Source organism: Dendrobium catenatum, unplaced genomic scaffold (genome assembly GCF_001605985.2).
Source record: "Dendrobium catenatum unplaced genomic scaffold, ASM160598v2 fragScaff_scaffold_1483, whole genome shotgun sequence".
Lineage (NCBI taxonomy): Eukaryota > Viridiplantae > Streptophyta > Magnoliopsida > Asparagales > Orchidaceae > Dendrobium > Dendrobium catenatum.
This window is the reverse complement of record NW_021319945.1, coordinates 2,163,990-2,191,222: the sequence shown is the minus strand read 5'-3', so window position 1 is coordinate 2,191,222 and position 27,233 is coordinate 2,163,990. Positions and strand designations below refer to the sequence as shown.

At 35.7% G+C, this 27,233-nt stretch overlaps 2 protein-coding genes across 2 annotated transcripts; both read right to left on the bottom strand.

Moving 5' to 3' along the window:
* Positions 1 to 4,234: 4,234 nt before the first annotated feature.
* LOC110115493 (transcription factor bHLH30-like) lies at positions 4,235 to 5,004 on the bottom strand. Its single transcript, XM_020848745.2, has 2 exons — positions 4,841 to 5,004; positions 4,235 to 4,769 (listed from the first exon to the last, which is right to left on the bottom strand). Exons 1-2 carry the CDS (start codon positions 4,991 to 4,993, stop codon positions 4,332 to 4,334), a joined length of 591 nt encoding a protein of 196 aa, XP_020704404.1. The 5' UTR covers positions 4,994 to 5,004; the 3' UTR covers positions 4,235 to 4,331.
* An 18,269-nt stretch (positions 5,005 to 23,273) lies between these two features.
* LOC110115402 lies at positions 23,274 to 25,549 on the bottom strand. The gene has a single exon (XM_020848617.2). It carries the CDS (start codon positions 25,228 to 25,230, stop codon positions 24,193 to 24,195), a length of 1,038 nt encoding a protein of 345 aa, XP_020704276.1. The 5' UTR covers positions 25,231 to 25,549; the 3' UTR covers positions 23,274 to 24,192.
* Between the last annotated feature and the right edge of the window lie 1,684 nt (positions 25,550 to 27,233).

Sequence of the window (27,233 nt, the reverse complement as noted above, 5' to 3'; positions counted from 1 at the left end):
TTTTCATAAGAGAAACGTTAATGTTATTAAAAATCTCTTTTTAATTTCTCTTCATAGGATATAGATGATAATTATGATAATTTAGCAATGAAGTCTTCTACACATAATGTTTGGGACCATAGTCATGGAGCATTTGCAGTAATTTAAGCCTCATATATTTTTGCTTTAGTCACGGATATTCTTACTGGAGATTTGCAAAAGAATATTTTCAGGGGTATGCTTTTTGCTATCGATATTATTCTTGTTAATAAGACTTAAGAGGGAATTGAATGTAAACTTGAATTATGCAGGTCAACCTTAGAGTCTAAAGATTTTAGCTTGAGTAGATCTAAAACTAAATATATAGAGTGTAATTTTAGTTGTAATAATTCTAGTGTTGGAGTTTGTGACTTTGGGCGATCAAGTCATTAATATGAGTACTAGATATATTTGGTCTATTTGTTCAGAGTGATTGTGAAATAGATGAGGATATTATTAGTAGAATTCAAGTTGGATGGATGAAGTGGAGGAATGCGGCAAGCTTGTTGTGTGATAGAAAAATGTCACTCAAACTTAAGGGAAAATTCTATAAGATGGTGATTAAACCTGCAATGCTTTATGGTGCAAAATGTTGACCATTAAAGAGAAGCATAATATTAAGTTAAGTGTTGCAGAGACGAGGATGCTCAGGTGGATGAGTGGTTTTACTCTTAGAGATAGGATACGAAATGAGCATATACGTGAAAAGGTTGGAGTAGCTCCATTGGTATATAAGATTAGAGAGAGTCGTCTTAGATGATTTAGTCACATAAAATTGCGGCCTTCTAATGACCTAATTAGGAGAGTATATGTTTTAGATTTAACCAATGTTAAGATAGGTAGTTAGGGGTGTCAATTTCGGGTTAAGGGTTGGGTTCGGGTCAAACCCGAAATAGACTCGATACTATTCGGGTCCGGGTCAACCCGACCCGGTTTGTAAATGGAGAGATTTTATGAACCCCATTTTTCTTGGACGGGGTAGTTTGGGGCCAAGAAATAAAATGTGCTTTATTTGAGATACTAGCATCAAAGAGAAGTCTGAAAGTGCTGAAATTTTTTCCCAAAAAATATACTTGGGGATAGAAACAGATCTCAGTCAAAAAGCAAGGTGGTTATTGATTGAAGATCTAATCAATTGAGCAAACACAGCTCACTGAGGTTTGTTGGTTGAGAGCTTAGGCTTCCAACTAAGAGGTTTTGGGTTCAAGTCTTTGTGTACGCGTTGTGTGTGTGAGTTTGACTTAAATGACCTAAATGTCAAAAAAAAAAAAAATCAATTGAGCCAAAGTTAATGATTTCCTATTAGTCTAAGGCTTCGTTTGAGACGACTTTTTTATTACTTCTTAAAACGAAGTTTTAGTACAACTTTTTCAAATGAAGCCGAAATTAAACTTGGACGTTAATTTCAAAAATTTCAAAACTGCATTTTTTTGACTTTCAAACCGAACATCAATACTTTCAAAGTCTTTGTGTTTGAAATAATTTACATCTATTTTACTTTAAACGAGCCTCCTGTTCATTTACATGGCTATACTTGTTTTAAAATAGGAGTTTCAAATAAAAATGTACAAATAGGCTAAGCTCAAAGAAACGGAGCAATCTCATTGACATCTAAAATTTATCTATTTTACAAAACCGTCATTCTCTTATTTCATTTTAAAAATCTTATTTATCACAACAAAATTCAACCATATGAATTAAACAATTTATTTTTTCGAATAATGATATTGTAGTTGTTGATATAATTAACTAACTTATGTAGAATTTATAATTTTCTTAAGGATATATTACGAGTATAGGACGATGTGTTATAAAACCACATAACATCATTATTTTCAAGATAAAATTAGGCCGTATTTAATTTATCTAAAATATTTTAATCATCTATATAATATTATTTGTACATAGAGGGGTATAGAAGTGTAGAAATAAAATAAGGGTAAGGAGGCTTAGAAAAATGGCCAAAAATCAATTAAAGAGTAATGATAAATTATTCAATTTTTTTTGTCCTTGTGAAAAGTATTCATTTTTATTAATAGAAAAAAAAATCAAATTTTTATTATAATTTCAATCACTTCTTAATTTTAATATTTATTTATTTTTCATTAGCATCACTTTTAAAAAAAAATCTATATACTTGAGAATGTAAAAAAAGAATCACAATGACATTTTATCATCATTCTCTCATCGAAGAACACTTACTGCATGATCTTAATTACATTTTAAATAGGCATTTAAGACCTTCCATAAAAGAAATGTTGTTGAGACATTCATTAAACTCTTTCCAATACTTTTATGCATTCCTTCTCCCTCTAGTGATAGGTTGCAAGACTCTCTCTCTCTCTCTCTCTCTCTCTCTCTCTCTCTCTCTCTCTCTCTCTCTCTCTCTCTCTTATGAAGAAGCATGCCTTGCATGAATATGACATAATACCAACGTTGGAAGTTAGTAAAAACTAGAATTGACGGATGAGAAGGGGCACCTTAATACAAAGTCAATTAAAGTCTCTACAACAAGCAAATGCATACGTACTCAATATATTGCGTAGAATATTATTGGCAACTAGCATTAGAACAATATATCATATGTGGCCAAACAAGCAGAACAAAATACATAAAGGGTTAAAAATCAAATCTATACGCAACCCCTATTTATGTTAAAGATGAAGATCTTATAAAAATTATCATTTGTTTGTGTCTGAAGAAGAACAACCTACGCAGATACTTACATAGGAAAAGAAGAGAAGTGAGTTCTCCTTTACAAATAAGATCAATCCTAATGCAAAATTATATATAAGAATATATAAGCCATTAAGGGTGCATTACGATCGAGTTGGATCCTAAATGAGGGTGTTTAATCACTAGCTAATGAGTAGGTAATTAGCAATTAACATACGAGCTGTCCAACTCCATTTATCATATAAAATCAAATTACTCACTTGAATGAGGGTGTTCTAACCCCTCAACGTATTAATTAGATCAATACTCTCCTCCCCTAAGAAAAACAATCTGATTTTTGTTCCCTTCAAATCAAATTGGTATGAAAAAACTTCTAACTTTTTAAGTACAAAAACTTTTCTAGTTTCTATAACTATCAAATTCTACACAGAATAGTCCACAACTCAATATCTAATTCCATCCACTAAAACGATGTCCAGAAATGTAAATGTTTGTTCTTTTTCTTTGGGAAGATATATATAAAAGATGAGAAATTGTCTTCATCGAGTACATAGCACCGGTACACAACAAAAAAGTTACAGAATAATTTTTCTTCGTCTGCACATCTTTTCGCCATATTTTGTATTATTTAAGAGAAAAACTTAATTTTTTTAGAAAATAGTAATAAAATTAGTTGAAATAAAGCTCGAGCATATTCAACCTTTAAAATTTTTTCCCATATTAAGAAAAAATTTATTGTAATTACTAATAATTAACATAATTGAACTACCATGTTATTAAATGGTGAGAACCAATCTCGATCATGCATACATTTGATGAATATTTTTTAATTCTTAAATGTACTCTTATATTTTTAATTTAATCAATTATTTTTAAGGCTTCATGTGAGATAGCTTTCTTTCTATTTTATAAAACACCTTATTTAATACAAAATTTTTATTAAAAAAAATAATATTTTAAAACTTCTTTATAAATATTAAGAAAATTGTCTCAAAAGAAGCCTAAAAATTTCCCAAGTACCCTTTTAAGCTTTGTTGCACTTAACTATAATGAAAAATTTAAGATAATAAACTAGCGAAAAAAAAAATCGGTCAACATGATCAAAATAAATAAGCTTTTTTTTTCTTATATAAATTGAAAAGTTCAAAATTATATGAGCCTCGCGTTGAAATTGTTCTTTGATGCTCGGAATAACGTTCTCCACATAACAAAAATATTATTGATGACGGTATTATTAACTCAAAATTGTTATGCGATTACTTGACTCGATGTTATTTCATCGTAAACAATGATGTTATTTTGAATAATCATCCATTTTTGCACTTATTTTATATTTATATTAGCATCAAATCTTATAATTAATTTCACGTTTATCATTATATTACCTCTCATGGAGAGATATTATGGTACAGCAAATCTTTAATATAACTATTTTTTATAATAATTAATTGTTATCCGCCTTTTCCCATTTATATAAAAATATAAAATAAACCCAACAGAATAAGAAAAAATTATAATGAGGCGAATTAATGTTGTCCTTTATAGCATTAATATAAATACTTCAAAACTGTGCAGAACTAAGCAACTGCTTACATAACGAAGAGAGCTTACACAGAACCGCACCAAAAACAGAAAGCTTAAAGCGCGGAAGTGCCGAACCGGGTCGAGAGGCGCTGTCGCTTGAACCGATCAGTCGAGCCGGTCCTGTCGGCCAAGAGAACCTCTCGAAGTGCGGCCTGGATGGCGGACCTCGCCTCCCCTCCGATCGGTGTCGGCCCTCCCAGCAACTCCAGCTCCAGCACGCTCCTCGTCCGGCCCCCAACCGTAGTCATCTCTGCACGGACCGCCTTCGCACGGGCCGACCCGACAGCCTGGCTCAGCTCCGCCATTAACCCGGGTCGGTCGGCGCAGCACACCCATGCCCGCACCCTCCCGCCACCTCCCTCCGCAACGTCATCATCGACGCCGACCTCGTCGCCCTCGCTGGGAACTGCTGAAGTCGCCACGTCATCGGCTATGCCCCTCAGCTCTCTCACGTGCCTGACCACCTCCCCGAGCAGCGTCGCCTTGTCCATCTACCAATGTTTATTAGAAAGCGCATAATTATTAAGTGAAAAGGGAGATAGAATTTAATTTATATGTATACCCTGGAGGCGGAAGGGAGGAGGGAGCGGAGGGTAGCGAGGTGGCCGTTGATGCGTTGTCGGCGCTTGCGCTCTGCCTCACTGTGGCTCCGGCAGGAACGCACCGCCGGGGAGCAGGAGGCAGCAATTGGAAGGACGGCGCCGTCGGTCTCCATTTTATCGTGGTCACGAGGGACAGCTTATCCCAAGAGGAGGTAGAGTGAGCGTATCAACGAGAATGTGCGAAGGTACAATAAGAGGATAAACGAGTTGAAAATAGGAGAGAGAGAGAGAGAGAGAGAGAGAGAGAGTGGATGGGGATTGCTTATTGGATGAGGTTTAAGTAGGCGAGGAGGGCGGGGTAACTTTACGAGGAGGGACTGTATATTATTGTAATTTACATTCTGTATTGTTCTTGTTCGTTTGACGTCCCCTTACAGCCTTTAAAGGAGCACAGAACTCTATATATAATAAATCTCAATTTTTTGCTTTTTTTTTTTTACGCTATAAAATCATTATGAGAAAAATAATTATTTTAAAAGTGAAAGGAAAAAAAAAAAGCTTTTTATGCAACTCATTTTTGTCTGTTCTTTGAAAGTTTTGGCTGCCAATAAAAAAATTTTGAATCTCAATCTTACCTATGTTATATGTTGTAAGTTTATCTTAATTAATCTAAATATCCTCTCAAAAAAATATCTTTCTGATATTAAAATCATTAAAAGTGGCAAAAAAATAGTAAACACATAGATACTATTATTAAGATTTAAAAATCAAAATTACAAGAAAATTATTTCAAAAGAAACCTCGATGTAATATTTTATCATTATTAATAAGTAAGTTTTAAATATAGAGTTCCTTCAGAGGAAATTTATCCTAATTGAGAGAGTAAAAGACAATAATAAAAATTATTTAATTTTTTTGTTATAAATAATTTTATAAAAAATACCTAATCTCCAACCATTTGCATTAAGAATTATTTGTTGTTTTAGCTCCTAAGTATTGATGTCATAAAACTTTTTTTTGCTCTCGCTCACTGCTAGGGTTACTTGTGCCGGTGGCGCTTCTCGCCCCCTCGCCAGTGGTTCTTCCAATAAGTCTTCCTTTTTTTTTTTTAATCTTTTCCTCTATTGTGATTTGCTTTGGTGTTCGTTTTGCTTCTGATTCGTCCACCGCCAACTTCTTTGGCTGGAATGGCGGTGAATCGCATAAGCGACAGTGGATTTTTAGATAGTTCATTCAAAAGTACTTGATTCTTTCTCAAGGCTTTTGCTGGAAGTTCCTCTGATGGTAGATTTCCTGATCTCAAACCTACTTTTTTTTTGTGGTCTGCCATCACTTTGGATCTCGGAGGAAGAGATACATTTCTCTAGCGACTCCTTTTCAATTTTCGTTAGTTGGTTTCTTCCCCTCTAAACGACCTTCTTTTGACTCCATTTAAAGATCTTCAACCTTAAGCTTATTGGTGATGTCTCGGTTACTTTGCTTGATTTTTTTGCATATTTTGATTAAAATGATTAATGATCTTGAATATAGTATGGGTTTTTTGTCATATAACTTATTTAGTTAATAATTGATATATGAAATTGACCAAATAGTCTCCTCTTTTTAAAGTTGGTGTTGAGTCTCCAATTTTTCCTATTTTAATTTCTTTTCCTAACCTCCGCCCTCATCTGTTCTCCCCACATATCCTTCATGGCTTGGGTTCGCTTTTTGGTAGGTCGCGCCCTTCTGTAGTCCTTGTTCTGGTTTAGCTTGACATCACAAAAACTTATCTTGATAACGTGTGGTTGGGTCATGAGAAATTAGGTTATATTTAACACGTTGTTATGGATGTTTTCCCCTCTTTTTGTGCTTCATATGAATGTATAGGGAATTTGAGTGGTGATTGTCGGCCTCATATATCTATCTTCTGCCCCGCCTATTGCTTTTTCTGATGCCTTTAAACCGCTTAATATTAATGTTTGTTATGAGTGAGATAGGGTGGTTAATGTTGTTTCTTGTGTTGCCAATAATTTGGTTATGGAGTTGGGTCCTACTGATGATGCTGTCGGGAATAATGTTGGTCTTTCGGTGGAAGCTACTGGTCAATTGACTTCTGTTTTACCTTTGGGTTATCCCAGTTATGTTGAGGAGGAAGTTGCTCTTTGAGCTATTATTATGCCTGAGAATATTGATTGTACTGACAAAGATGGTGTAGAAGGTGGTGATGTTAGCATGAATGCCAATAATTATTGCATTAATCTTATAGCTTGTCATATTTGTGTTGATGTTGTGGATGATGTGGGTGATAATTTTGTTTCTTTAGTTTTTGGGGGTGGTGGACCTACGATTGAGCTAGTTAATTTGGAAAATGTAGCTTATGGGATGCTTAATAATGTGGTTGTTATTGAGGGTAATGATAATATTGTTGTGGATGTCTTTGTTCTTCTGGAGCCTCTAATCAGGCCTACTGTGGCTTTTAATGGTGGCGGTGCTTCTGATGGTGCTAAGTATGCTGCTTCAAAACTCGTTTCTCTCATTGTGTTCATATTTCCCTTATTGCTAATAGTGCTTTGTTAGCTCAATTAGCTACTTATTCGGATTACAATGGGGCGGCTCAAGGTGATTGGTTGGAGGATAGTGATTCTGCCTCAAATTGGTTTTTGGTTGTCTTTGTCGATTGTTTTCTTGTGGCTCTCTGTTAGTTTGGTTGATTGTATGGTGGTTCTGTCTTTTCCTCTTGTGGGTTCCATGGTGGCTCCTCCTCCTGCTGGTGGCGGATTGTTCGTCTTTCTCCCTAGCTGTGTGTTGTTGTTGCCGCCTTGTTCTAACTCTCGTTTGTTTTATGTTGGACTTCATTTTCCTCTTTTTTGTTTTGATTGTAATTGTTAAGTTCCGTTGGCTCTTAGATTTTCTTTCAAAGATTGTGTTTTTAGTGAGCTACTTGATCTTTTAAGGACTTGTAACCTTTCATTTTATTTAAAGCGTAGGCTCCTATGTGGTTAAAAAAAAAAAACAGAATTGTTAGTAGTTTCACTATAAGTCTACCAACCATAGACAATTTACAAACATAAATCTGGATCCTGCTAAATTTTCTTTATATAAATGTCTATAAACAATGTCTAAATCTTATTTATGCCTGAGTTACTCTTAGTTATATTTAATTATTCAATAGTAAAATGGAAATCAAATTGTAAACTTCGTTTGAAAATTGAAACTTTGAAGAATGATGTTGTACTGTAGAGGCTTAATTTGCCAGAAAAATTGCCAGAATAAGATGAGACGACCAGCTGCCATACTACATTAAGAAGCCATACAACATTAATGCGAGTGAATTGGATGCAAATAGGACAAAAGAAATTTGTAAGAGTGATCGATCTTATATAATTGTTTGTTTTGGCAATACCATCAAAAATTTTTGTCTTTTCTTTACTAAAAATTATTTAAGAAGCAGTAAGAAAGAAGTCCCAAACAAACCGAACGTCAAGTTGCTCGAGTTTGTTTATTTAACATCAAGTGTTTATCAAAACTGTTCAAGCTCATTTGTTGATCTTATCAAACGAACATGAACGAGCTCTTATCGAGCCGAGCCATGAGTAGCTCGTCGAACGCTCTGTTCATTTGCAGCCCTCCAGTCAATATTCATTGAAATAATTACATACTACAAACCTACTAAAATATCCAAAAATTAAAAAATAAACTCATCCAAAAAGTTTCTTTTATTTCATCAAAATAAATATATACACTACATTACATTGCTACAAACAAGATGTGCATAACTGAAAGTTTAACTAGTCATGACTATACAAAAATCAAAATAACAAAATACCTATAACTTTAGATCTAATCCTAACTGCTAATCCACAATCTTCTTTCTCTTTTCAGATCCTGAAAATAAAAAACAAGACCACAGTGAACAACAACTAAATATGTCACATAATCCGATCCAAATTTTCAAATTCTTTTATTAAACATTTATCGAACATCAAATCAGCGTAAGGCAATTTAATTGGAGATGATCTAACGATCTAACCCATCAATAAAGGGAACTATTATTACGTCCTCTGACCGGACATAGAGCTACGTTCGGCCACCAATAACATGTCGCCACGTGCTCTTACTCTTTACCGCACGGCCCAACGACTTGACCCGGATCGGAACCCGGGAATGCTATGTTCGTGTATTGCGAGATATTACTCGGTATTTGCTCGGTATTGCTCGGTATTACTAGGTATTGCTTGGCAATAACGAGAAATACCGCTCTGTGAAGACCAATACCGAGCAATACCGAGTTGTACCGAGTTTTTCTAGAAAAACTCGCTACAACTCGGTATTCCTCGGTAGTACTCGGTATTTGCTCGTTATCGCTCGATATTTACTCGGTATTGGTTATGGCCGAGCAAAATCAACCAATACCTAGCAAAATCAAAAAATACTGAGCCATCCTGGGTCCGTTCTGGATCAGGTTGTCGGGGCGCGCGGTAAATACTGAGAACGTGTGGCACGATTCTACTGGCGGCCGAACGTAGAGCTATGTCTTGTGACCGGACCAAATAAAAGTTCCAATAATGGATTGTTCATTCATATTGAAAAGTCCAGTTGTTCAAAAAAATTGCATACCATCGTATAAATAAATTAATCTCAATAAGGACAGTGTTCGATTTATATATATAAATGTAAACGAAAATGTATTATCAGTAAACGATATTCGTTGTAGACGACGAAATAGGACAAAAAAGCGCGTATAAAGACATTTACCTAACCTGTCGTGTTACTTGTCTTAATATATGGATGAAGTTTTCCAAAATCTGGAGAAAGTCATTTATCTTCTCTTTTTTATACGCTGATGATGATAGAACATTTTTGTTATTATTAAATTATACATTGTCTATCTGAGTTTGCGAACGAAACATCGAGGAGAAAAATGAAATTATTCAAAATATATGTCCGCAGAATAAAATATTGAACTATGTATCAATCATATTGTCAATTAATTGTCCTCTTACAATAAAAAAGTAGGGGTGTCAATATTTGACACAACACGAAAACTCGACCCGGACCCGACCCGGAAAATCCGGGTTGGACCCGTCCCGATTTCAAAACAGGTCGGGTTCGGGTTGACCCGACGAGTTACCAGGTCAACACGCGAACCCGTTTAACTTGTACTTCCCGCGCTGCCAACGAAGCTGCCTCGCCTGCCCGTGCACCACCTGCACCTGCCCCGCCTGCCCTTGAAGCTGCCCCACCTACCCGGCTCAACTGCCCACGTGACAAAGCATGCTAGCGCCTGCGCCCTGCTCCCGAGGCTGCCCGCGCGCACCCGTGCTCACCCGCGCAACCGCGCTCGCCAATCGCCCGCGCTCGTCCACGCATTTCAGGTCATGTATCTGGTCGGGTCAACCGGGCAACCCGTTGGGTCAGGTCCGGGTTTGAATTTTCGACTTGTTTATCTACCCGGGTCGGGTTAACGTCGAACCGTTTGAACCCGGGTCAGTTCTGAGTTCGACCCGAACTCGACCCGTCACCCGAAATTGACACCTTATAAAAAAGAATATCAAATTAATTAAAACTTCAATATGGTTTTTTGACAGTAAACACTATTATTATATGAACAATTTCTGTTATTTGATGAATATGGAATAAGAATTATCTCAAATTTATTGTTTAAACTTTTAAAAAAAAAATTATTGCGAAAAACAACTTCGCTATTATGATTGTATAAAGGAGCCTTCAATTTCATAAATTTCTAAAATGTGGTAGGAAAAAAAAAAACTATATGTGAACAAAATTATAGTTATTGTCCATAAAACAAAGCAATAAAAAAATTACCTCAAATAAATCGTGAATCTTACTAAACATTAGATCTAACAAGATAAAATGTATACTGATTACATATTTGAGTTTTGGTACTTTGTAAGACATTTATTTCCCAGATTGTCTTCTTCCATGTTTTTTTTAATATTTTGCTTAAATTAGTAAGTTAATTTATGATAATCAAAAACAGACTTTGGAATTATGCTTTCTTAGATGATATTATTGTAAAAAAAAATGTTGGATATTTGGTTTATAAATATGCAATATTTGAATTTTATATAAGAAAATTCCCATTTAAATTTTAATTACTAAAATCATTTTAGCAAATTATATTTTTATGAAAAGGCCACGATATTTTACGCAAGATTTAAAACAATGAGAAATTGATCCATCGACCAATTTTTTAAAGATTTAATTGCACACATTTCATCATAAAAAATATTTGAACAAATTATTTATTACTTGGTAAAAACAATTAAAATTTACTAAAATTAGAGTTAGTTTTCATATGTCATCAAAAAATTATCTTTATTGGGCACGAATCTCAAGGCAAAAATCAAGTTGGAAACTTCAAAAATTAAATATAGGATCATATGAACTCCGATTTCAGCAAATTTTCAATGGAACCGAGCGTCTTGGAAATACGAACCCAACGACACCAAATTCAACTCAATCCGAGTCCAAATGAGTCCAAATCAAGGATCCGAAGTACTGTTGGAAGGTTCAATCCATAATTTGAATTACCAAACGGTTTTGAAACATGTCGTGATTATAGTCGAATTAAGCAGCTCGACGAGATGAATTCAACGAGCCCAAGATTACTGAATTCTGATATCATTATAACTTTCAAATGCCTGACGAACGGTACACGATCAAGGGATTCAATATCGGACGTCCATCCGAACCACTCCATATCTGCCCTTGACCCTCCTCCTATTTACAGGTCTTGTCATCCTAAAAAAAACTAGAAATAGCCACTTCATTTCTCTTGAGAGGGGACCGAAGCAAGAAAGCAAGAAGAAGAAGAGAAGAAGGAGAAGAGAAGAGAAGAAGGATATGAGGGAAGAAATTCATCCTCGACCACCGTCAGAGTTCTGCCCGACGTTCATGTGACTCAAGAATTACGTCCGACTTCCACGGAATGCCGGAATTCTGCCCGACCCTCCACGGGATGTCGGAATTCTTCCCGACTTCAACGAGACGACGAAGTTCCGCTCGACTTTCGAGTGACGTTAAAACTTCGCCCGATCTCCAAGTAGCGACGAAATTCTGTCCAATCTCCAAATTACTTTGGAGTTTTTCCCAAATACGTCGGAGTTCTACCCGGCCACCGACTGACGTCGGACTTCTATTCGACGTCAGACCTCTATTCGACATCGGACCTCAACTTGTCATCAAATCTTCCTGACGTCGGACTTCTAGCCGACGTCAGACTTTCACCGAACATTTATCTGATGCTGAATTTTTATATATTGCTGGACTTCCACTGACTATAGTCCTTCTGACCTCCGTCGTCCGCCGACTACGGTCCTCCTGACTTACGTCGCACATCAAATATAGTCATTCCGACCTCCGTCGCCCGCCGACTACGGTTCTCCTGTATTACGTTGCCCATCAACTACTACAGTCATTTCGACCTTCGTCGCCCGCCGACTACGGTCCTCCTGACTTACGTAGCACATGTACACCGATTATAGCCCTTCCGACCTCCGTCGCCCGCCGACTACGGTTCTCCTGTCTTACGTCGCCCACCGACTACAGTCCTTCCGACCTCCATCGCCCGTCGACTACAGTCCTCCTGACTTACGTCACCCACCGACTATGATCCTTTCGACCTCTGTCGCTCGCCGACTACGGTCCTCCTGACTTACATCGTCCACCGACTATAATCTTTCCGACCTCCGTCGCCCGCCGACTATGATTCTTCTGACCTCCGTCACCAAACTATGATTCTTCTGACCAAACGATCATGTCAACAACGATTCTTTATATTACTACCATGTAATGTACTTCATATGATGTACATCAAGCCAAGGCCTTCCCCCAATGAAGAGTCTCATTTGTAATCAATTGCAATACTAGTGGATTCATTTTTCCCCATTTTCAAGGGTTTTCCACGTAAAATATTAGTGTCTCTCATAAATGCTACACCATCCTTGTTATCTAATTGCATGCCAAATTTCTGTACAAAATTAAGACGTTAAATTTTATATTTCTCTATCGCCGCGAATACTCCAATACACAACAAGTTTCAATAATAAAATTCTCTGCCGAGTCATGAGCGCATCCAGAATAGCAGGAACGACAGACAGATGGAATCATGTAACATTTTCAGGATTGTACATGTACATGATTAGAATTCATTGCTAATTCCAGCCTAAAACCTTTTTTTCTTGAAAATATTTGAAAAATATACTTCCAAATTTTTTTTTTTTTTTTTTTTGAAAAATGTGGTCTTAGCCTGTATATTGAAGGAATGAAAAAGTAAAAATTACAAGTGAAAAAAGAAACCAAAAAAAAGTCCCAGCCTATAGGCACACCTCAGCCCAATGAGAGCTCAAAAAAATAGCTCACTAAGAGCACAAAAATCGCTCAAACAGTGAGCATTAACAAGCAGCAAAAGGAATAACAGAAATAAACAGAAATTCGAAAGAACTAAAAAGCTCCATCAGCCAAATAAATCTGGACTCAGGGATGTAGAGTAGAATTTCAGCCAAATAAGGCATCGTTTGGGACAGTTTATGGTCACGATTTTTTTTTTAGATTTTAAAAAATTATTGTAAACAACTATTAAGAAAACTGTTATGAAGAAAGCTTAAATCTGAGTGAGTTTTAAGCTTAGCTTTTATTTGGTACATATTTTTATTGTTTTTTTGCATTAAAATTTTACCATTTTTCCATTTTCAGAATTTTTCACGTAAAAAAATTTGGTGTCTCTTATTAATGATGCACCATCACTTTTTATCTGATTGTGTGCTGGGTCTTCGTACAAAACTAAGACGTTAAAATTTATATTTCTTTATCGCCGTGAATATTCCAGGATGCAACACCAATATATTTTGTTTTGGGATAAATTAAGGGCCTTGCCCATTCATTCCAATATAAGAAAACTAGTTACATGTGTAGAAGAGGGGACAAAAACTAACTAAGAGAGAATACAAAAGACAATAGACAAATAGGAAGTCTCAAAAAGAATGTGTAACATCATACACATAAAAAAAATTAACTGCTCAATAAAACAAACAGTTTCCATCATTTTGTGAAGCGTCTGCTAGGGTTTTGCCCCCTTCGGGCTTAGCTCGCCGCCTTCATCTTCTTCCGCCCCTTTCCGTCGAGGGGTTTAGCTATGGCGAAAAAGCTTTTGGATCCTGGATTCCTCGCTGGTATGCATCCTAAATCGTTTAGGGATGCTTTGTCTGATGATTCCATCATCTCCTTTCCGGATTTCCGCATATCTTCGAACCGAGGTATGCCATCCTTATGGTTCTCGGAAGAGGAATTTCTTCACCTTGCTAAACCGTTTGAAAAAAAAAAAACTGCTCAATAAAACAAAAGAAAAAAAAGCAAGCCTAAAACTCTGACTACAGTGACGAGTCACGGAGAGTCGAAGAATCGGGTTCAGTAAATAGAATTGCTAGGAGCAGCCGGCCCTGGTTGCAGAAGATATGCGAATAGAAATGAAGGCCGCGGTGACAGATGAAGGGAGACATCCACTATCATTCAATGGGGTACCAGAAGCAATTAGGTCATCCTTGCCCATGAGAATAACGTGAAAACCAAACATTTAAAACTAATCCCAACTAAAAGGTCAAAAAAAAACAAGCAGTGCAACACCAATATAAATGAACATCTTTAAGATTTTTCTTATTTATTTGATGTTAGAATATTTTTATACTTGTTTTCAAAATATTATAGAATATTAAGAATTTATATGTATAATTCGCTATTAAGAGAAAAAAAAAATCCACCTCTACTTTGCTAACTCGAGGTAACGTCCACACAAGCGAAGCCTTTTCCTGTTACCCTCGGGTAAGTAGGACTTGGGGAACAGTAAAAGTTAAAATTTATAAAGAAAGGCTGGGCTGAGCTGGACCCTGGACTCTGGTGGTCGGTATGATGTTCCCGAGGAGCAGCGGAACGGCGCGCGGCGGCGGAGGTTTCGGCCTTCGGGCCGCGGCTTTTTTGGCTTATAGGGAACGGGAAGGGAGGCACAAGGGCATCATGGCGATTCCGGGCCGACACCCTTTAGTGTCGGGCCTGAGCCCGCAGCGCTGCTGTCCGCTGCTCCGTCGGGACCGGTTAAAGCCGGAAATGTCTGGTTCCCAAATCGCAATCCCCCCGCAGGTTTTCTTTACCGGTTCTCCTTTTTGACCGGTCCCGATGAACCGAGGCAGCTCATCGGACTTGTAAACCGAGCCGAGAAAGACGTCGGATTTTTTGGAGGAGGGAGAAAAGGAACAGTGCTATGCAAATCACGTACGTGGTTCGTAGTAAGGCCGGCCGGGTTTCAGCGATGGTTTGCTGGTTTACTTCTGGTCTCTTCTTTATTTGTCACAGGAATAGAACCTCTCGACGTCTCGTTTCTTTGTTCACATCATGATGTTATCATGAACGGTGATGGAACAGAAAAGCGAATTGAACGCCACTTTCTTTTTGAATTTTGGTATTTATAATTTTACAGTCAAATGAATTTTCAATATAAGAAAGTAAGGCTTCTTTTTTACACAGTTTTATTATTATTTTTTAAAGTTATTTTTTATGAAATTTTTTTTATTTAAAAAGAAATTTAAACTAAAAATTTATTTTAGAAAATAAAAAGAAAACTTTTTTTTTTTTCTGAATTTTCTTTATGAATGTTATTTTTCTTGGTCAATTGAGTGTAGGTATAATGATAAGAGTAAGATTTCATTTAGAATATTTTTTTACTATTTTTTTAATTAAATTTTTAGTATAAAACTGGTATGAATAAAAAAATGATTAAAAATTGTTTTAAATACCAATAAGAAAACTGATTTAAAAAATAATAAGAAAATTTAGATTTGAATGGTCATATACTCATATTCATTCTGAACTTAAAATTTGAAGAGCATAAATTAATGATATGATTAATCATTATTTTTATATCAATATATTTTTTTTTTCTTCACAAGATTTGAAGTCAACGTTAACTTAATAAATTGGTCATTAGCTTAATTGTGTGATCATGACTCATTTTAAAAATTTTACTTTTAAATATTAAACTTACAAAGATAGAAGAAAATTAAAAAAATTCTTAGCTCATCTTTTTCTTTCATATGTCTTATTATATTTTCTTAAATTTCTTATTCTTTGCATGCATTGTTCAATTACTACGATGTCATTTGCTCTTTTATAAGCTAATAACTTGGCTTAATTACAACATGATCAAAGATGGGATTTACAATGATTCGATGAGTAACGTATATGTGCATTCTAATTAGTTGAGAATTTTAGCCATTTGTTGAGCTCTTGCAAATATAACAAATGAGTTCTGAAGGATTACAAGGAAGAAAGAATAAGATGAATTTAAGGGACAGGGGCTTCTCTGAAAACTATGTATTTTGAAGTGTTTTATATCATATGAATGATTGTCTCTCCTAAATTTTGAAGTATGCTCTTAGGTTCTTTCGGTCTCGTCTTTGATCGTAGTTGGCAGCCAAAACTCCCAGCTAACGTATCAAAAAAAGTTGAGTATCTAAGAATATCATGCAAGATTTGATGTTTTGAAAGGTTCTTGAGGAGTAGAGATGTATTCAGCTCCTAAAAGAGGAGCTATTCTACTACCAAGTAAACATTCAACCATTGGCAAAGAGTTATCAACAACTTCAATACATTTTTTTTTTCTTGAACTTATTTTTATGTGATTCTATACATTATAAAATGGAAAAACCTCCAACAAGGAAGTGAAATATAGAAATTATAAATCATATTTCAGTTTCACTACTTAATAAATATCTGTGCATAGGGCTTTTTATTGTGTGCGGACACCGGGCGGAACGAACTATTCGGATTTCTTTCTGTCTGTAGTAAAAGCATAGTCAAAGCATAGCTACTACAGTAATTGTGCTTTTGCTGTAAAGAGAGAAAAATTCTGTTGTAGACAGAGAAATCCGAACGGTTCTCACCCGTTCGGTGTCCACACACAATAATCTCTCCTGTGCAGAGAGAACAGTTTTTAGTTGTATCAGCCTTTCAAAAAAATACGCAATTCAAGGCTTCAATGCATCAGATCTCGCTTGTTGTTTTTCTGCCTTGACGTAATCAAGGTGTGAAATAGAACAATTTAGGTGGGCATGCATGTGAGCATAAGAAGAGAGAATCAATCTCACGATTCACGAGTTCAAAGACCTGTGCGCAGAAGGAGCGGTTACTTTTTAGTACAGTAATTCACTTTGACGAGGCCTAAGCTTTCCAATATTCAGTCTCCTTTGGAACCAGCAAGCGCATTATGCTGTCTCCTCCCAAAAGAGGATCTGCCATCACTTTGGAGATTTCATAAACAAAAGAAAAAAATTAAGAAAAAGAAAGAGAAAACACTGAGCTGTAAAAGCCTGAATGTGAAACCTCTTGCCGCAGCAGACATTAACAGTTTGAATGCCTAAAGCGAACTTTCAATTGGAGCTTAGCTCTACTTTTTCTTCTTAATTTATTATTTCAAAAATGAGATATTCAAAGCTGTGTTTGAAAGTTGAATGGAGCACTACAGCGGTTGAAGCCATTTGGTATAATTTAAACAAAAAAAAAAAAAAGACGCGCAACTTAATATATAATATATATATATTAAGTTGGCAAGCTTAGGCAGCCAATCCTTAATGATGCATGCATGGGGATTCGGCGGTGTGCAGTTTATATGGTAACTGATGATATTATAATTCATATGTGAAGTTAGAGCGTAAACGAGTAAAGCCAAGTTCCAATCTCTTCTGATTTGAGGTTGAATTTGATTAATTTAGGCCAATTTATAAAGAAGAGATTGTTTTAAACTTAAATTAGTTTAAAGAGCATGTTAATGAAAAAAATTAAAAAGAAGCAAATACGAAGAATGGGAGGCCGTATTCATAAACCGGAACTTAATTATCCGGTACGTTTCAATTGAAATAGGAACTTAATTATTCAGTTTTCTATTGAAACTGTAATTTCATTATGCGGTTTCAATAGATACTGATACTATTGAAACTGGTACTCTCACTACTAAAAAATTGGATTTTTCACAGCAGATGTAGGTAGCGGTTCAAAACCCGTTGCCAAAATCATATTTTAGCACCGGTTTTAACCGGTGCAAAAATTATTGGTTTTAACCCACGACAAGGTCTGCCCTTAAAAAGATCTAGAATCCCTAATTCTTCTCAATCTTACGCGCGCGAACTACTCGGTTCTCTGTCTTCTGCCACCGTGACTCCACTGTTGGAGGAGCACACGGCTGGTCATTACTATCGAAAACACCCGCCGTCTCGCACATCCGCTCTCATCTTACTCGGTATTCTTCAGTGTGAGTCTCTTCCCCTTCTTCCTCTTCTTCTTCTCATTATATATATATAACATTAAAAAAATAACTACATTAAAAATTAAATTAAGGATTTATAGAGACCGGAGAAGTATAATTTGGCTTCCGATCAAAGTAGAAACTGTATAATGAAGTTTTGGTTTCAATAGAAATCGGATAATGAAGTTCCAGTTTCTATTGAAACCAAGTAATTAAGTTCCGTATTTTCTCCTTTGTAAATTTTTTTGTTAACCTGATCCTTAAAATAATTTAAATATCAAAACAAACACCTTTTTATAAATTGGCTATTAATTTATCGAGTTTGAGCATTATTCTACTAATTCAAGCGAGCCCACAAGCTAACTCTTCTATTATGAAAGAAAGAAAGTGATTAAGACTTAAGTAATTATTATAATAAAATAAAAAGAATGAAAAATTATAAAATATAAAAAAAATTACATTCTATAAGAAAGTTAGATCTAATTTTTAAATATTTCATAATAATTTTATACTTAAAATATTGAATCACGAGTTAACGAGTTGAGTCAGTGTTGCTCAAATTTGGCTTATTAGCTCAGTAAGCTCGGCTCACAAGTCATTTATCAAGTTGAGCCCAAGACAGCTCACCAGTCTGTTTGACTCATTTACACTCCCATGTGGAGTTACATATATTCAACACATTTTGGATTGCTTGGATTGTTTCTAATTAGCTCTTTCAAAAATTTTATTTATTTCAAAGCAGTTTATATAATGAATTATGATTATTCAAAATGCACTCAATGATCAAAATTACTAATTGATGATAAAGAGAGAGGAATCAAATTCGTATGCATAGGCAAATATATTGTCGATTCTTGCCACCCTTTTCAGGTCTCACCAATAACATATGTACTTATATTCTGTTATGTGTGGAATTTGATTATGTTGATCAATTTGATTATTCTATCATCTCGAATCTCAAAATTTGTTGTATTTACTGGGGGTATAGGGGGTTAACGAGTCAAGTTTGAGCCAACCCTAACTTGAATTATTAGCTCACGATTTCGCTCCTTTGAAAGATATTAATGCAAAATGAACTTAAAATATATTAAAATTTTAAATTTTAAATACAAAATTGTTAAAAATATTTAAATTTTATGCTTTACATTATAATAATAAACGATCATTTATTATTATTTTTAATTTCTCATCATTTTTATCATTCTATTATAATAAGTGCTTGGATCATAATAATTTTATTTCTTTCATAATTAACGAGTCAGTTCGTGGGCTAACTCGAACTCGTAGAATAAAACTTGAGCTCAAACTCGATTAATTAATCAATTTCATTCTAGAACTGACTCAAGCTTACCCCTTATTTTTTTTTTGGGCATTTAGGCCATTTAAGGCAAACTCACACACACAACGCATACACATAGACTCGAACCCTGAACCTCTTAGTTGGAAGCCTAAGCTCTCAACCAATAGGCCAAGGAGAGTTGTGTAGCTTACCCCTTATTTTACTCAACGAATGTGATCGACTAATTTTAGATTATTGTGAAGCATAATTTTGGCATTTCAGCTTCATTCTCATTTACTTTATGGTGCACTAAAAACCTGTGCTATTATGATAAAAATAAGGACGACTTATAATTGGAGAAAAAAAAATTATATTAATATTCTTGTTTAATGATATTGAAAATTTTTATTTTTTTTTCATTGCAAAACCTTTGTTCCTAAAAAGGGCGAGACATTTTAGCATGAGAAGTACACTTGCAATTATAGCTCATTTCCTTGGAAGAAATTAAAACTTATTATTATTTTTTTTAATGTGGGCCTTAAAATAATTACACAACTGATATTAAAAATGCGTTTTAGTTCAAACATTTACCGTTACTTGCAACTAATTTTTTTTCATTTTCTCTTGATAATGTTTTTAAAATAACTGATAAGTATAGTGCTCTCATATGTTCTTTTAAGGCTGTTTGATTATGAGATATAAATGAAGATCACTTAAAAGAATAGTGTAAAAAAAAAGAGTATTGAAAATACTTTTTAATTATTTAAGTACATTATAAATGCAGTATTTTATATTTCCTTGCTTGGTGAAAATAAGGAAATTACAAAGTAAAATAATAGTGCATGTGAAATAATAGTTGATTAATTGTCGTCAAAGGTGGCGGGTGGAGAGAGTGACAATGGGCGACGGCGGTGGCAATGGCCGATGACGAACGATTGTGATGACCTCAGGCAGCTATATATGGGTCCAACAACAACCAGTGATTGCATCAACAGGCCATGGCGGCAACAATGGACAAAGGGCAGCGATGAGGGGGAGGCGACAACCAATCGGTGTCACTTTTATCTAAATTGTGTATTTGAAATTCATTCAAAATAATCAAACTTCAAATACAATCAAAATGAACCAAATGCACCCCCAAATACATTGCATTTTAATGCTATCATCCAAATACCACAATTTTCAAAACCTCAGATATTTACTTTTATCGGCATTCTAAATACAATCAAACAAATTAACCCTTAATTTCTTTTGTTCTATTGCTTTTTAGATTCTTTTGCACAATCTCTATTACATACAATATGTTAAATATTACGTCTCAGCATATTGTTACGTGTTTTTTTTTTTTTTTTTTTTTTTTTTTTTTTTTTTTTTAAGAATAATTTTTTAAGGCTTTTTTTTTTAATTTAGAAACTGAAAAGAAGAATATTCAGTGTTGGTGCATTTTTACCAACCAAGCCTTCATAAGAAAGCCCTTAATTCATCATAGTTGCTTTATTAATTTGCGCAGAAAAATTTTGGGTCCATTTGAAACAGCTACAGCTTTTTATAAATATAGATTTGAAGTTGTTAGGAAGAAAGCTGCTGTGAAGAAAATAGTTTTTAAAAGCTACTATACAAAGCAGCTTCTTAGCACAAAATGTATTAAAAAATTGTGAAAAATAGTGGATAGACAAAAAAACTATGGTAGAAATAGTTAGATTTAGCGCTTGATGAGAGGAGCAACTCCCCATCCTAGTGATGGCAAAAATAGAATTTTACATTAGAGGGTACGGACAGACAAAATTGTGAAAAAATAGTGGACAAACAAAACTTCTATAATATACATAATTGTAAGATTATTTAAAGATGAAAATTTTATATTTTAAATAAAAGAAAAGCAGTAGCCACCCGCAACCACTAGCTCCGTAAGTATGTCTACCGAAAACATTATAATGATGGCACTTATTTCTCAAAGGTTCGATCCACCACGAGAGGAAGAATCCCTTATTAGAGACTTCAATGACTACTATCATGATATGAACAAAATATTCCATGTGAGTCAAGGGAAAGTAAGTAAATAAATAAAATTTTTAATACATTTAATTATAAGTTTTTAATGATAATTATTTATAAAATTAACTTGTGTTTGTAAATTAGAGATTTAGAGTTCGTTTGGAACGGCTGCAACTTGTTATAAAGATGATTGCAAAGTTGTTTTAGAGAAAATAATTATTATTTTTTAATTGTTGTAGAAAATCATTTCTTAATACAAAAATTTATTAGTAGTTAAAAAATAATGATCAAATAAAAATGATAATTAAGTTATAAAAAATAAAACAGTAAAAAAATGGTCTTAAACGAAACCTCAATGGCCCTTGAACTATAAGCTAAGCTTGTTGTGGAACTACTCAACTACCCATAAGTGAGCCAAATATTTACTATAAATCAATTATTAATTAATATTTGTAATATGATGGATCTTGAAATCCCAGAGGTTGAGACATATATACTATTTCGAAGATGACACCATGAAAACATGCATTGGATAAATCCACTTGACGAATTTATCACCGAAATTTTAAAGCAAGAAGAAGAAATATATGAATGGTCGGTATTTTAGCTACTGAACTAAAAGTTTAATGAAAATCAATGTCAAATTATTGTTTATGGCCATGAGCAACAAGGTGGAGCTTATACTGAGCAATGAATCCATCAACAGGACGTTTTATTTTAAATAGCCACTTACAATCGAGAAAAGTTTGATTAGACAGTGGTTGAACAAACTGCCAAGTTCCTTGAGTTTGTAAAGCTTGAAACTCTTCAAACATAGCCATATGCCATTAGGGAAGTATAATTGTAGTATAACTTGTAGGGTCGACAGTGGTTGAATTGGATTGAAACTGTTTAAATAATTTTCTTGTTTTAAGATTACCTATCTTGAAGCGTGTAACCATAGGATGGGAGACAGGAAGAGAAGAATAAAGCAGCAGCAATATGAACTAATGATGGTGCCGAAGGAATAACAAACGAAGGTGGAGCTATAGCGGATGAAGAAGTAGATAGACATCAAGATTTATGTTAGACTTTTTGATCCATGATCTCCCTATCTCAAGGGAGAATGACTAAAATAGACAAACAGATAATCTCTTGAAAATAAATTTAATGCCACAAGACATTCCTAAATTCCACAACAAAATACATTCTATATGTTTTACGTCAATTATATTTTATCATCACCTTCCACCGTCATAAGAAAGGACATCATTTGTACTCCACAAATACTAATAAAATTATTTGAAGTCATTTCTAATCTCTCACAAAATCTATAGCACCTCTCCCATTGTAAGAGTTACACTCCTCTTTACTCATCCAACACTCCACAACTCTCCATTGTCTCTCACACAATCAAGGGGTTTGGATATGAATTAAGAAATAATTTGAGCTCAGCCTGCACTTTCTATTTGTGCTCAAATTGTTTTTTTGGTGCTTAAGTCATAATTTATAGGAGTGCCAATTAATGACCTGATATACCAACCCAATACATATTCAACTCAAAAAATCCATGTTCAATGTGTCAACAAATAACCCGAATAATATGTCTGATTCTTGTAGGGTTGTCAATACATGCCATGACACTACAATTCTAAACATGTGAGCTTGGATTTGATTCAAGGCTTCGTTTGGGAAGACTTTCTTACTGTTACTTAAAATGATTTTTTAATACAAAATTTTTATTTTTTTTACTAGAAAACAGCTTTAAGAAGCATGAAAAAAAAAAGTCCCAAACGAAGCCTAAATATGCGATGTGGATAAGATTACAATTAAGGTTGAGTTTGTTTTATCCAAACAACCTGAAATCAACATAACAATAATATGGATATTTGATTTGAAATTATGATTCTGAAGGTTGAAATGGAATATATCCATCTTCTTTTCACTTGTTCAGGATATCCTACAAGCTATTACATGCTGCTATTAGCCACCTCCCCCACTAAGGAACAGAGCCTTTTAAAGGATGGATTTGGAACCTGCCAGTTCCTACCATGGTTATTACATGATGTATCTGCTCTCATCTAACCATAAAATCCAATTGCAGTTTCTCTGATTAACAAAATCCTGTAGTAATTCATGGGGAGATTCTTCTTTAAGTTTGTTACTCAAATCAATTTCCTTTCTTTTCGTTTAGGAAATGCAATCAGTGGTTGTTTGGTAGCAGGATTTGAGTAGGAGTTAATGAAAGATTTATCACAAATCCTGCCAAACAATAAACTTGTATTCGCAAGTATGAAGCAGGAAGATTTACTGATGAAAACTAATCCTTGGTTAATTTCTCTACAGAAGGTAGGCACGGCTTTTCTAGTTCCCCATAGCAACCAATCTTAACTTGCCTTAGGCCTTCTCCAACCGAACTCCAAATGCATGAATGGCGAGGGCTCGCGAGCTCCAGCCAAACGATAAAACTTACGATATTTGGTTGCGGTGAACAGTGAGATGTCAATATTGACGTTGCACTGTTCACCTGAATTATTTTTCTGTTTCTACCGGATTTGCCGAAGAAATGCGTGAAGAGAGAAAGACGGTTAGCTTCTACAAAGGGCGTAAAATGAAGTTCGATTGGAGATGAATCACTCCATTTTTTAGTTTTACTATATTTTAGAGTGAAAAATGAGATTTTCGATTGGAGATGCCCTTATACATCAATCTCTATACATAACTAGCAGTTGGAAACCGTATAAATCACCAACCTTCTTCCCAAACACTCTCCATTTCCCCAAACTCCCACAATAAAACTTGAGAAGAATTAATCGCAACCATGGAGATCAACCACAGCTCTCCCACTCCTTATTAATGTCAATGTTCTCTGGCCTAGTCTCCCTCCCTGCTCTACTCGGGCCAAATCCTGAATCTAAAGATCTCCTCCTTGAAGTAAATCCAACTCTTTTCTTCGTAATTACTTGCCTATGCAACATCAAGCCCCTCTTCCCAGACACCAAACTGTCGTCATCTCTGTCCTTGGTAGCCTCAGCCTGCTGCGGATGATTCTCCGGAGCCATGGAAAAGAAATGTTTCCGTGCTCCATCCTCCGATTCAAACCCTAGAGGAAAAAATCCCCACGAGCAAAAGTACATATCGGTGCCAGGCACAATAGGCGGCGCCGAAAGAAGCGAGGTTGCTCGAAACGGCCGACGACAAGTTTGGCAGCGAAGAGTGCGGCCCTCATAGGCGCCATCGTACTCGTAAACGTGGAAGCAAAAAGAGCACGCCGTCCAGAACACCGGCAACGCAGCAGCACGGAAAGATCTCCGGCAGCTCTGGCACCGAACATCTCGTCCCTCGTAGATGCTGTTGTAGTTGTGAGCGTAGTGGCAAAAGGGGCAAGAGGACCAGAAATCAGGCTCTCTCGTGGACGCCGGCTGCACAGAGATTCGACGTTCGGAATCGAAAAGTGATTTCTTAGCGGGGTCAGAGAGAATGGACCATCCGTACAGAACGAGCTTTAGGGCGTCACCTGCGAAGGGAAGCTGGTTTAGTTCGGGTCGGAGGAGGAGAGCGAGGCGGCGGAAATGACGGCGAACTGCGGCGGGGTCCGATGAAGAGGAGGGCTCGATCTGGAGTATGGAATACCAATCGATCTGATTAACGTTGTCGACGTGGCAGCGGTTGGCGGAGAGAAGGACTTCGACGACTGCCAGTAAGTTGTCAGCTCCGGCAACGAGGGGATCGGCTTCGAGAGCGCGCTCTGCAAAGGTTTTGGCACCGATGAAGTCGCCGGAAGCGAGGAGTAGTTCTGCGTTTGCCAGCCAAAACGTCGGTCCGGCCCCGTCTATGCTTCCGGCAGCTCCGTCGTGATGTTCCATGGCTTCCGTCGTGAGTAAGCCAAGACGACGCTGATGGCAATGAGCTTATTCAAGGATGAAAATCCATGGAGTTTGGGGTTTGCAGGTAGCATTTACTGGAAGAGTAAGGCACGAGGGGTGGTTTAGTCTCTAGCGGTCTCTGAAGAAGATGTATCTAGCGGCAACAATTGATGAAGATTCGTACACAGTCCAACTAAACGATGAGCGCCGCGTGGCAATTTTCTTAGGGTATCGATATGTGCATGACAATTAATGGTAAAATTTCCTGTTTGGTATATTAGACGATGTAGCTTATGGATTGATAGTCCTTATGGAGTGGTCCAGATCAGGTACAAAGCGCCAGCATGAAATTAAACCTCAACTTTTTTTTTTAGACCAGGAAGCACTGTTCTTAGGCTAGTGTAAACCCCGGTCGACCTAGTATGCGACCTACACCAATTTACACGGGCCAACACTTAAGGCTTTCACTGCTTGCCAAGGGATTCGAACCAGAGACCTAAGCTTTGCCCAGTCGGCTCTTCACCACCAAGACAAACAGTGGTGGGTAAATTAAACCTCAACTTGATTGGAGGATTTGTCTCTGAACCAAAAAGCCTGATCTTCGGTATAAAATTTATGTGATATATGCGCCAATTAATATTAATTGATTCAGAAATCACAAAAAAAAAAAAAAAAAAAAAATTGAGCCTCCATAAAATTATAAAGGAATTTTTAGATAACTAACATTCAAAACACCTTTATTTACGCATCTCACATATAAACTTCACTTTTTACTGTTATACCACTTAAAAGCCCTAACATTCACAAAATACAACGCTCTGTTTTCTTCCGTCATAAACCAGTTTGCAAAAGCAACATTTTGCATGCGGGAAACCTGTCCTAGCATATCTCGCGTTGCTTCTCCCCTTCTCTCCTTCCCATCAGACCAACGTTGCTCCCCTTTTTACGAAATAGAGCAGGTGAGCAACTCCCCTTCTCTCTCTTCCATCGAACCAACACAGCTCCCTTTTTTGTGAAACTAAGCATGCGACGTTTTCTTGTCTTATAAATAGATTAAAAGTTATGTTTGGGTTCATTCTATTTGTTTTGATATGAAGAAAAGTATTTACTATATGCGGAGACATTTTTTGCCTTTTGAACCGTTTGAGCAATTCTTATTGAGGATGAACACAGTCGTCATTTGGATAGATATAAAGCATCTAAGCAAGCTGGAAGGTAATTGATGAAATACCAAGCTATGACCTCCTCTTGTTCCCGAATCTTCTTATTCACCAGTTAGAAATCATGGTATGTTTTAAGTTTCAGAAAACTTTTTGTCCAGTCACACCTCTTCATCCACTTATAAGTTTGGGATGGATTTAAATCAGATTTAGTGAATGATACACCAGAAATCTCTCTGTTTGAACCAGGAAAAACTATGAATACACTACTTTCATATATTTGTTGAAAACATAAAACATATATTTTGAAATAGAGAAGAACAACATACCTATGCGGCTTATGGAGGAGTGGAGGCCAAAAATCATTCCAAGCGAAATGCAAAAGTCCCAAAGAGGAAAAAGAGATGTTGAAATGGAGAAGAAAATACCTAGCCGAGAAAAATGAGATCCGACCAACCAAGGGAAAGTCGCTAAAAGCAAAGCAGTTTGTAGATGCTCATTTAACATAAGCAAACGAAGTGTTGTATTTGGTGAGTGTTAGGGATTTTAGGTGGTATAACAATAAAAAGTGAAGTTTGGGTGTGAGATATGTAAATAGAAGTGTTTTGAGTGTTATGTATGTAAAAATACCAATTATAAAATTTTTTAGATAACTCCATGAGTAATATTATATTCCTAGAAAAATGTTAGGAAAATTTTACCTCAAATTCAAATAAAATTTGATATCATTTTCTTGGAAGAATTAATAAATAGTCTAAAATTATCTTAGTCGTATGTGTCTTTCCAATAATATTTGAATTAAAAGTTTTTAAAATTAAATTTAAGATCATCAAAGATCAAAAT

Excerpts from the sequence above, each read along its gene's own strand:
- LOC110115493 (XM_020848745.2), bottom strand. The coding sequence starts at position 4,993 with ATGGAGACCGACGGCGCCGTCCTTCCAATTGCTGCCTCCTGCTCCCCG. Across the intron at positions 4,770-4,840 it reads TCCTCCCTTCCGCCTCCAGG|ATGGACAAGGCGACGCTGCT; the intron begins GTATACATATAA and ends AAACATTGGTAG.
- LOC110115402 (XM_020848617.2), bottom strand. The coding sequence starts at position 25,230 with ATGGAACATCACGACGGAGCTGCCGGAAGCATAGACGGGGCCGGACCG.